Source organism: Lissotriton helveticus, chromosome 2_2 (assembly GCF_964261635.1).
Source record: "Lissotriton helveticus chromosome 2_2, aLisHel1.1, whole genome shotgun sequence".
Classification (NCBI taxonomy): Eukaryota; Metazoa; Chordata; class Amphibia; order Caudata; family Salamandridae; genus Lissotriton; species Lissotriton helveticus.
The window spans coordinates 470601452-470613796 of NC_136060.1; the positions used below are offsets into that span (position 1 = coordinate 470601452).

At 43.9% G+C, this 12345-nt stretch overlaps 1 protein-coding gene across 2 annotated transcripts in view; it reads left to right on the plus strand.

Annotated features, from left to right (window-relative positions):
• The window catches only part of LOC144821545 (kyphoscoliosis peptidase-like), a 153965-nt gene that overhangs the window by 41365 nt on the left and 100255 nt on the right, over positions 1-12345 (plus strand). For both annotated transcript variants that reach the window (XM_078678717.1, XM_078678716.1), the window contains exon 4: positions 8056-8173. In XM_078678717.1, the coding sequence (XP_078534843.1) occupies positions 8056-8173 (118 nt within the window). The remainder of the gene's footprint in view (positions 1-8055; positions 8174-12345) is intronic.

Below are 12345 nucleotides of genomic sequence, written 5' to 3' on the forward strand. Positions count from 1 at the left end.
TTTTGGGGGGGGCATGTGACCACCTCCCCGGTTCGGGTGCTTTGTGCCCACGCCTTCTTTCATTGTGTGGAGCAGGAGACTGGGGCTAGGAGGCTCGCTCGCGGTGCGCGAGTGCTCCTCTGAACTCTGTGGCAGGCGGCCGTTACCGCGCATGCGTGGCGGCCATTTTGTTTGTCTTTCTCCGTTGTTTCACGGAGGTTTTTTTTTTTTTTGCAGAGTTTTATATAGCACGAACTAGAACCGAACCGAATCAGTTATCAGAGCGCTTTACATAGCACCAGTTACGTTACATGAGGACACACTTTCATTTTAGGCACGGAGTTTGACAGGAAGATAAACGTCTTTGAAGGCATTTGCCCACTGCCTGCTTCTTTTGACCCCATTTACACCCATTTGTCTAAATATAGCTTTGGGCTGTATAATATTCATAGGCTCTGCCTTGAGTGGCTCAATTATAGCAAGCCCTCCCTCCACTACTAATTATATTATTTGTTGCACAGGTTTTGCCTGTCTTCTGTTGGCTTGCTTTGGGGTTTGGTCACTCCCCCTGAATTGTGCCTTTGGCATTTTTTCTTTTCTCTCCTCTGTGTGCAATTGGTGGTTACACTTTGTGTAATTATGGAAGACTACTATGATGAGGATGAATATTATTATGACGAGGACGTCTCAGGCTCCCTGGAACAAGATTTAGTTGACGCCTTGGACCAAGGGGTTCAGCATTCTGTCGATAAAGCGCTTGTTCGCGCAATTACTCCCTTGAAGCGTCATCTTTCAAACTATGCGCAACAACAGGGTTGGTTACCATCCACTTCTGGTCGTGCTTCCTACTGTAAGTCTCCTAGTAATCCCCATAAATCTGACTTTCAGAAGTTAGCCAAGGCTTTAGCTAGTGATCGGTCTGCTGGTAAACCCTCCAAAGAGGCTTCTACGTCGCAGTTTCAGCAGACGGACACTGATGAGACTCATTCCACTCCATCTTCGGACCAGGATGGCCCTCCACCTTAAAAGAAAACATGTAAGGAGCATTATGTGGATGCGTCTTCGCACCCTCCACTCCTCACGTTCGAACCATCGGACATTGTTCATCCAAATTCTTGCTCTTGGCTTCCGTCCCCAGCCGTAGCCGAATATGTCCAGGCTCATATTCGACAGCCATTTGAGAAGGATGTCAGGGCACGCCTCCGTTCTGAGTGTCCCCGCCCTGACTTGACTGATAAATTGGCCGACTTTCCGGAAGTTGATCCTACAATGGTGACCTATTTTAAAAAATAGGCTAAAGACCCTAAAAAGGGCATTGACAGGGCGTGGCGTTCCTGCCAAGATAAATTGTTGGATCTTTTGGGTCCTCTTACAAAGATTTTGGACCTGGGCTTTCAAGCCAAGGAATCATCCTCTGCTGTGGATTGTGATGATTTAATTGAATGATCGCAGAGGGCGATTTGTCAATTGGGCAATGCCAATTGCGCAATGTCCTGCGAGCGTCGTCGCTCCATTTTGCTTAAATTGGATCCCAAGCTGGCAGAATTGGCCTCGTCCGAATTCGGCCTGTTGGCCCAAGGCTTATTGTTTGGCCAGCCTTTCCTCAAGGAATTAACAAAGTTCGTTGCGACTTTTAGTGGCCTGGATAAGGCTCAAGCATCCTTGCGGAGGGCCTTTCGCCCAGTTTTCACAAGGGCCGGACGATACAGGGGACGATCGTTCGGCCGTGGATCCAACCAAAATTCCAACCGTGGTTTTCAGTCCCAACGTGGCGGAGGGCAAGACTCCGGCTATAACAACAGAGCCAATTTCTATCCCTCTTGTAAAGGGAGAGGTCAATATAAAAAAGGACGCTACGGCGGGGACCAAGGAGGACATCAAGATTCCAATACTTCAGGTGAGGTTGATCCCGGCTTCCGAAGTGGTATTGGGGGGCAGAATTCAGTTTTTTCTACCAAATTGGCATCTGATCTCCAACGATGCATGGGTGTTGGAAACTGTTCAGGGTTACAAGATAGAGTTCTATCATTCCCCACATCAATCCCACCCTCCTCTCCCTCTCGTTTTTTCCCTTCCAGAGCAAGAGTTCATTTCAGAGGAGATCGCCTCTCTTCTACACAAAGGGGCCATCATTCAGACTTCTCGTCATCCTCAGGGCTTTGCAAGCACGGTTTTTCTGGTCGAGAAAAAAGGGAGCGGGTCCCGGTTAGTGCTCAATCTCAAAGATTTCAACGGAGCGGTGGTTTATCTCCACTACAAAATGGTTGGCATCCATCTTTTGCGGGATCTTCTTCGAGAGGGGGACTTGATGGTACGTCTCGATCTAAAGGACGAGTATCTGTCAATTCCGATTTACGATCCACATCGTCGGTTCCTGCAGTTCCAATGGCAGCGGATTTGGTTTGAATACAAAGTTCTCCCGTTCGGCCTCTCGTCGGCACCTTGGTGCTTCACGAAGCTTCTGAGGCCCGTCGTAGAATCATTGCGAGCCCGGGGAGTTTGTCCAATTATTTATCTGGACGACATTCTGCTCATGGCAGATTGTCCTCAGAAGTTACTGACGCACTTAGAGTGGTCCATCACTCTCTTGCAGTCTCTGGGTTTTCTGGTGAATCCTCAGAAGTCGGTCTTCTTTCCTTCTCGGTTGATGGAATTTCTGGGCTTCCAGGTAGATTCCCTCTCTTGTCAACTCCTCTTGCCCACTCAGAAGATTCTTTCCATCAAGAGGGAGTTGAATTTAGTTTTATCCAAACAGAATGTGTGGTTGAGGTCTACAGCACGGATTGTCAGTCTACTAGCTTCCTCGATTCAGGCTATTTTCCCGGGCCCCCTTCATTACCGGGCACTTCAACGTTTGAAGATCCGTCATCTCCAGAAAGGCCTTCGCTATTCGGATCTGGTCCCTCTCTTAGAGGAAGCGAGGTGGGAGATGATTTTGTGGTTGGAACACATGGAAGCATGGAATGGGTGAGCCCTGTTCATAGCATCCCCAGAGGTGGTGATAGAGTCCGATGCTAGCCGGTGGGGCTGGGGAGCTCGTTGCGGTCCGTTGTCGACGGGAGGTTGGTGGTCTCAGGATGTATTGTCTCTCCATATAAATTGCCGGGAGCTACTAGCGGGGTCTTTTGCGATACGTTGTTTATCTCCACGCCAGGCCAATTGTTTCATACTTCTCCGAATGGACAATGTTTCAGCGGTTCGGTATGTCAACAAGTTGGACGGGACGAAGTCCAAGATTTTGGCGGAAATCGCCAAGGATTTCTGGCATTTTTGTCTTCAACGGAAGATCACAGTTATTGCCGAATATCTTCCCGGTCGCAACAATCTGATAGCGGACTGGAACTCGCGACATCTTCGGGACTTCAGCGATTGGAGGTTTCACCCTCGCACGTTCTGCTCTCTATCCCGTGCTTGGGGCCAGTGTCAGATCGACCTGTTTGCATCTCGCCTCAACACTCAGCTTCCCCGGTTTTTCAGCTGGAGACCGGATCCAGAAGCCCTGACAACCGATGCATTTCTGCAGACCTGGCCATCGGTCCTGTGTTACGCCTTTCCCCCATTTATGATGATCCCCAGATTCCTGGCTCGCACAAAGAATTATCAGTCGGAGCTGATTCTGATCACTCCTCTGTGGAGGGCTCAAGCTTGGTTCCCAGTTCTCCTGGAAATGTGTTGTGCAGTGCCGCTCCTTCTTCCCCAGCGATGGAATCTTTTGCTGGACCCTCTCGGCAATCCGCATCCCCTGATCGAGTCAGGCCACCTTCTCCTAGTTGCGTGGCGAATATCGGGAAACGCTGGCAAATCCCAGGCCTTTCGCGAGACGCTACCAGATTTATCAGCGAGGCTTGGTCACCCAACACACACAAACGTTATGCAGGGTCTTGGAAACGATGGGGTGATTGGTGTGCTCAACGGGAGGTGGATCCCGCTTCAGCGGAAGTCTCTCTGATTGTTAATTTTCTGGCTTCCATCGCTTTGTCCGGTCTTCCTTATCGGACGGTTATTAATTTCCGTTCTGCTATTTCTACAGGTCATATCAATATTGATGGCAAGCCTACGGGTGAACATCCTCTGATTTCTAAGTTGCTTAAAGGTATTCGCCTAGTGACACCACCTTGTCCTAAATACGTTGCCCTATGGTATGTTTCCATTGTTTTACGCTTCTTGGAAGCCTGGCCTTCCAATTCAGCTTTGTCCCGCAAGCAACTTTCAGCCAAATTGACTGTGTTTTTATGTCTTGTTTCTTGCAAACGCGTGTCTGATGTTCGTGCACTGGACTTCTCTTACATATCCGTCTTTTCCTAATAATCCCAAACTTTGCGTAATTCAATGTGTTAAAGATTATGAGGTGAGTACTGCTCCTTTTCGTCAAGATATGCAAGGCCAATTGTTAATTGCTTTACAGAAACCTTTTCGTCCTGTCACCCCTGCTACGTTGGCCCGTTGGGTCAGATGGCTCATGACTGAAGCTGGTATTGATGTCTCTATCTTTGGTGCACATTCCGCACGAGGGGCTATGGCTTCTAAAGCTTTTTCAATGGGAGTGACTTTGATTGGCATCATGAAGACCGCTGATTGGTCGTCTGATTCTGTGTTTAAAACCTTTTATTATAAACTGATTGCACAAATTGCTTCTGTTGTGGTGGATCAGCTTTAAACAAGCATAATCGGAGCCTCCTGTCCTGCCATAGAATTCAAAATTTGCGAACATACGTGACAAGAATTTTCTATTCTATTAAGAACAAGGAGGCGAGGATTATTCCACCCATCTTTCTGCATTTTGCATGTATTAACTTGTTATTGATTATTGCTACTTGCATATGGTATTTTGTTTCTTGATGTTCCTTGTTTTTACCCCCCACCCCTATTTATTTTTCTTCTGTGCACATGGAATGTGTATTACGGTCTTATATCTCTTTTTAGGTTCTGACCCTAAATAGAAGTTTATGTCCATCCTGGTTCGTCCTGCCTGACGGTTATCTTCACTTCCCAGTTGTCTACGGCTGCAAGCATCCATTTCTTCCTCTTCCTGGACTTCTGGTGCCGCTGGTTTCTTCTTTTCTGGTCTTCATTTTGGACTGCCCGTTTTCCTTTTGAACTGTTTTAGTCACCAAAGAAAGAGTATTTGGTATTCTCTGTGTGACGTTTTATACTGGTGACTCTATGATCTGTCATGTGATACCCAAGTGTTCATGGGTATTGTAATTTTTTGTTTTACATACTGTTTTCTAATTGGCTGCTGAGCATTTCTAATAAAGAAATGAGAAAGCATAATCCTCGCCTCCTTGTCCTTAATAGAATTGAAAATTCTTGTCACGTATGTTCGCAAATTTTGAATTATATTTCGGAATTGAGTGGTTTTGGCAATAAGACATTAAAAAAACATGTGATAACAGAACTCATTTGTGCACAAAGCTGCCGACTTTGGAACTTGAGAACCGCCTCGTATTCTTCTTGTTCTTATTCTTGTGTCTTTTCACAGTTATTTAAATTAAAAAATACAGTTTGTCAAGCTGCGAAAGGCGCGGCTTGGCTCGGGAGGGTGAGCAGAGAAGGTGGGATGCGCCAGCTAAGAAAAGACACGAGAATGAAAGTAAAACCAGCGCGGTGCTCGTAAAACGGGCGCTGCACTGGTAAAGTATGTTCACAGTTATTTAAACAAGCACTCACCTGCTATCTCCAATGATTCATGCTAGCTGCCCGCACCAACACCAAACAAGAAAGAAGAGCCAAACGGCAGACAAAGCGATCGCTTTCACTTTCGCGATCGCTTGAAAAACAAACAAGCAGCACTGAAAGTGATCGCTTTCGCGATCGCTATAGTAACAAGATCAGACCAGCTGCCTTGTGAAGGAGGGGGCAAAGGGCAGACAGGGGAGAGCAATCTGCAGATGAGAGCTCACATTTCAACACTTTCAGCTACAGAACGTAGATATAAACAAGCGGCCACACGGAACGAGGGAGAGGAGGGGGGCCACGCCCCCGACCAGATGGCACACTGCAGGCAATTAAGTGCGAAGGGAGTACAACTGTAGTTAGGCGCCACTGCCTCGGGACTACACGGAAGTGACCACAGGGCCAACAGCCAACAGAAATCAGGAAAACAACAGCAATGCCTTACTTAAACCAATCACGAGGGGCAGGAGAAATTACATGAGTGTGAAGCCAATATAGAGATTGCTTTAGTCTCGCTGAGACTGCATGCGCTGCCAAACACGAGACCTAAAAATAAAATGGTAATGAATTACCATTTTATTTTTCACCTTTGAGGGTAATTTAAGTGCCAATGGAGTAGCCGCCCCTGTTTAAATACTACTTACTTCTACCATGCAAGAGAAAGTCAGGAGTACTACTAGAGTAAGGCATATCAAAGTCTTTTTGAACCAGGAGTATTGAGCTATAATGTATTAATAAATAAACTGCGATCAGTATGTTTGCACATAGCTGCACATCATGGTGACATGGTCATTCACCTTTTTTCACTTGAGAGTGCACAGAACTCCATGGTAATGGACCCTCTTATGTCTCTTAGGTACAAATATGTAACCCTGGGCGGGGTTCGCGGAGTTGCACTACGCGGAACTCCGCAAAGTGCAAAAAAACCTCTGCCGCACTATGCAGAGATCCGCAAGCGGCGGAATACGATAGAAAAATCCCATTGGCGGTGATTGCACTGTGCTGGATGCTTGTTCGCACTGTGCAATCATTGCGAACGGCACCTTGCACAGCGCAGGCGGTCCCTGCTTTCCTTTTCTGCCACTCGAGTAGATTTTTACTCGAGAGGCAACTTTCTTAACTCGAACAGGCAGTTTCTGAATGCAAGCTGTCACCGTGCATTCGCGACCACTCGCAATGAAACACCTGACACGCCCGCGTTGCGAAATCTCACCGGGAGGTTGATTTTCTATGCTCGCGTTCGCCAACTTGATGTTGACGATCGTGAACGAGGAAAAATCTCACCGGGAGGTTGCTTTTCCTCGCTCGTGCTCGCTAACTGGACATTGACAAACGCGAGCGAGGAAAAAAACTCTGCTGCTTTTTTTGGAACTCCGCGACCTTCTCGTAACGCGGAGTGAAGAAAACTCCACAAACTCCGCGTGCTGAGCGGAATCACTGCCCAGGGTTACAAATATGCTAGTGGGCGTGGATGGAGGGGGGGCATGCATGCAGTGATCTTCAACTTCCCCTTCTGATTTCACGGTGGGCTTCTACCTCTCCCACAGGACTCGACCTTAAACTGCTTTGAAGTCCATTTGTTTTATAAGACTTTACAAACACTACTGTGGGCACTACAGCGAGGCATGTGACCCAGGTGCAGCCTCTCCCCGTGGTCCACTTCCAGCACAATGGCTGTTTATTATGCAGGCTAATTACAAATCAATGAGAAAGGGAAGAATGCCTTGACGAGACAGATATATCATCAGTTATTTGGAGGCACCTTCAGGAAAAGTAGAGAGTTTAAGATTTGTAAGTTTACATCTACATTTTTTGTAAAACTACTACTTATATGGAATATATAAAAATCCCTGAGCAAATGTACTTGTGATTGTGTTATTCATAGATTTGAGTGCGTAGAGATAACCTTACAGAGGCGGGATCTTTTTCTCCACACATATAAAATTGTTTGCTTGCATGGTTTTTCCACACTCAATTTATAGTTTTCCTTCTGCATTTTTCACATTATGAAGCTGAAACTGGATGTAAAAAACATTGGAAGTGTTGATGAAAATCTATAAAGTTACTACTTTGAGGGTCCTACCAACATTTACAATGATAATTATTCTCCCTTATCTAAGAATAGACTTTCCCACTCACCACTAATGCAGGATCACATGGATGATCCGCCAGACTTGCAAATAATCTTCCATGGACGTATGTTGGAGACAACAGTAGACCCTCAATCGGTGAACCTGGACTGGCCAGTTGTGTCTTCAGATGGTGCTTTGTTCTACACCTAAATTGACCATAGTTACACAAGCAGTTCCTGACTAAAGCCTTTACTTAACTCTCTCTTGGAGTATTTGCAGATGATTTCATACAGTTATATGAACATACTCTCTGCTTCTTTCTATACAGGATATGATGTGGATGGATTCTTTGGGTTGTCTGAGAAGATCCATGAACCTCTTGATGTCCTGCGCTCTGGAAGAGGCGTTTGTGCCGGTTACGCCAGCCTTTTTAAAGAGATGTGCAGGTATTTGCAAAAAAAATGTGTAATGCTGTGTTGTCGAATCACAAAAATTATTTCGAATGTTAAAAATCTGTGCATCATTAGTTCCGTCCAACTATTTGAGTAGAGCTCTGACTTCTGGCGATCCACAAACTGTCCCACAAATGCCCACGGAAATCCATGCAAATCATTGTTTTTCAAGCTTATACCTGCTGCCCTACACTTTCACCTGTAAGGGCAGACAGTCCGAGTCCATAGGAGTGAGAGTAGCACGGCCAAGAGCAATTACGGCACAAAAAATATTTCTCAACTACACGAACCCTTATACTTTTTAATCCAGAAAAAACACATAGGGCCTGATTACAAGAGGTCTCTTTTGGATGTTATAAATATCACACCATAAAGTTGTTTGAAATTTATCAAACACAATCATTATTACATATTCTGACTTTTTAGTATAACAAGCAGATTTTGGTGCTTACTGCATATACATCTGCATTCCCTGTTAAATACCGGAGTTTTTGCTTATGGTAAATTCCACCAGGTTTGACCCGACGAAATTTAACTTTATCACACCTGGTAATGTACGGGTACCATTGCTCTGTACCATTTGTCATTACTATCACAATTGAAATTTAACAGATCATCTGTAATCAGAAATGTCATCTCTCCTTTTCATAGGTTTATATTCCTGTTTATTAATGAGATAGAATGGCATTAAACATGTCTGTGAATAGCCACAAAGCTTCAACATCTTGTGCGTTTCATACATTTTGCTCAAAACTCCTAAATATGTTCGATTCAATTCAATCAAGCTTTATTCGGTATGTACAAACAACCATAAAATCGATTACATCAATAAGATACATTACCACAAGACCAGGAATCACGTTAAAAAGTATTTGCCATTCAAATGACATATTACAAAATTCTTATCAGTTACAAAAAGAAGCAGTACCTTTCCATGCATTTATTATATTTAAGATGTACATGGCAACATTAAAACAGACCCCAATATCATTAAAATTGATTTTAATATCATTAAAATCAGCCAAAAGTTTCATAGAAGCTTTATGTGTTCTCACATTTTGTTTTAAAAACAATGGTTTTAAATAATAATGCCTAAAATTGGAGTGCTTTGCTTGGACTGTCCATCACAGAGACAGGGGGTCAAATCTGGGGGGCAAGATTTAATTGTGGGAAAAACAACTAAATAATGAACTAATCCAAGTCTAAAGCTTGTTAATACAAAAAGGTGTGACGGGTTTGCTACCTGCGTGAAAAAGCTTTGGAAACACTTCTTAGACTGGATTGATTGATAAAATATAAAGGTTTATTTTTCCCCTACCAAAACCATTCGGGATTCCATTTTATAAGTCCTAAAAAAAATCTTGATTGACTCTTTAGATAAATCGATCACCTGTGCAGGATTAGACTGCATTGACCGAATAAACAGCTTGCCATATATATTACTAATATATCTAAGCCAATGAATACACATTGCCTTATCCAAGGACAGGCAATCCATATTAATTTACTTTGTGAAATTGGTCTCTTCCTTAGCCCAAATAGACCTCCATAGCAACAGGGGGTTTAGTGAGATCGCATCTCCTGGTTGCTATAATCTTAACTCCCAGTGTATTATCTCGGTGGAGACTGAGGGTGGTAAACTTAAAAGGCGCTTTAAAAAATAGTTTTCTTCGCTCTGCAGTGCCTTACTGCAGTAATCACCCCATACTCCAGCTCCATAAATAGCGGAAGCAACAGCTCTGGCCTTATAAATAGCTAACATGTCTCTAATTGGTCGGTTACCCAACTTTGCCGCAAACCTAAAAATCCCATGTGCACTTTTGATCATCTTAGATCGAACATTAGTAATTTCATTGACCATGTTCCACTACCGGAAAAAGTTATTCGCAGGTAACAAAACGTGCCAACAGTTACTACTGGAGTATAATTGATATGAAAATGTTTTGCATTTCTTCAAATTAAGGCCCACCTATCATAGTATATGCCTTAGATTTATGGACTACCAATTTCCTTGCGGAAATAAAATTCCCAAAGCTGTTGAATAATCGCTGTAGGCCCACTGGGGTCCTAGATCATAATACAGCATCATCTGCATAAAGTAACACTGGCATTGAACTCCCAGAGATTTGCGGGGCAACGGATTGTACAGCTTGTAATACCTTATCCACCGCATTGATAAAAAGTGAGAAAAGTAATGGGGCAAGGGTGCAACCCTGGCGTGTACCTCGTTTCACACCAAAATTATGTGTATTCCCCCCCAAGTCCAAATTGCGGATGTATGACGGTACACCGCGTACGTTACAATGCGTCCCTTTATGACGCAGTTTTAACAACGCAAGTCGTTACAACGACTTGCGTTGGGGGTTGGGGGCGCTGATAGTGAATAGTTTAATTCACTATTCCAACACCAGTCCCCGTGGATAGTAGGGAAGGTGTTGGATAGTAAATTAAACTATCCCCTATCCTAGAGCGCCCTCCAGCGAAAGTCGTTGTAACGACTTTCGTTGTTAAAACTTCGTCGTAACAGTACCAAGTTGTGGCGGTTCCGTTGTAAAGGATGTTTCCTCCAAATTGCACTTTACTTGATAAAATCTCATATAGCCTAGCGAGAAAACATATTATAGGTTCGGGTGCACCAAGGGTAAGTAAGGTCGGCCAAAGGATAGAGTGATCAACGAGATCAGCGAAACATAAGTACAATCTCCCTTCTTTGGCAGAGGTATATTTACCTACTAACAAGTCCAGGTTTATACATTGTTCGTTCGCCCCCACCCTTTTCTAAATCCAAACTGCGCCAGGCAAAGTACCACATTGTCATTTGCCCACTCTTCTAATCTCAATACAAGGACTTTACTCATCACTTTTGCAGATGAGTCTAATAATGATATTGGACGGTAATATTTTGGTTCTGATTTATTACCTTTTTTATACATGCATATGTTAACTGACTTCCCCCATGAGGGGGATCCCCTCTGTTGCGCCAATATTAAAATATTAAAAATCCTAGTTAGGATTTGTCCCCACAAATCAGTATCAGCCTTATAAACGTCAACTGGAAACCCATCTGGGCCCCGGGCTTTCGCACCAGCACTTCCCTTCAGACCCATCAGTACTTCTTCAATCTGCATATTTAATGGTATGGGGGGGGGGGGGGGGCAGTCACTTTGTGTTTCCCTCTGTATACTCCCTGCTTCCTCATCAAATGGGTTAAAAATATTATAATAATGAGCTACCCAAGCTTCACATGTAACATGTGTTAACAACTCTGGGTAAGAGTCACATGTTAAACAAGCATTTGCAATGCAATCGGTCTCGCCTTTGGGACCTTATATGTAATTAGCTATGCAGCACATTAGTCTGGATGCCGAAACATTTACTATTCTTTAACATAGAGGGAAAGTAAGCACCAAACTGCGTGACACACCAGGTATGGGATCACCTGGAGAGAAATATTGCCTTTCAGCGGGAAATGGTATAGTTCAAAGCTCTGTTTTTAATATAAAATCAGGGCCTTCGGTGGTCATATCACTGAAAATACAAGATTGAAAAAAATATTATTGTGTATGGGTGCTCGTGGAAGACAGTTTCTATGGACTGGAATCAAGAACATTCTAAAGTGATTCTGGCAGTTTACTGACCTCGGCTGGTCGTTTTCTATCAAGAAAGTTAAATAGAGGCAGTTGAACAGAAAAAAAGTCCCTAGGCGGAAGCAGAAAGTCCTAGGGCTGATCTCCAGAGCCTACATAGTACATAGAAGATACAAGTATATACTAAAGTACATAAGTATAAAGTATATACAAGAGGTGTTGGCTGCTCGACCTAAAAAGGAGAGTTAACTACTTCCCAGAACAATTTATTATCGGCAGTGTCCGAGGTGGCAGACAATTTGTCCCACGCTGCCTCTTGTAGCTCCTTTTTCCTGGCACAGAGGGCTTTTTTTTATAATTAAACCGAAGGGTCCTAATCAGAACATTATATCTAGGTTGGCAATGCAGGGCCTGTTTCAATTGATTGGAAAGCGAGATACATGTTTGATCGAACCAACCTCTACGTTGCCCATGTCTTGGTTGATAAGCGCGAGTCAATATTCCACTTATAAAATTAGTTAACAATTCAATAGAGCCTACATCATCATTAAGGCAATATGAAATCTTTTCGCCACACTT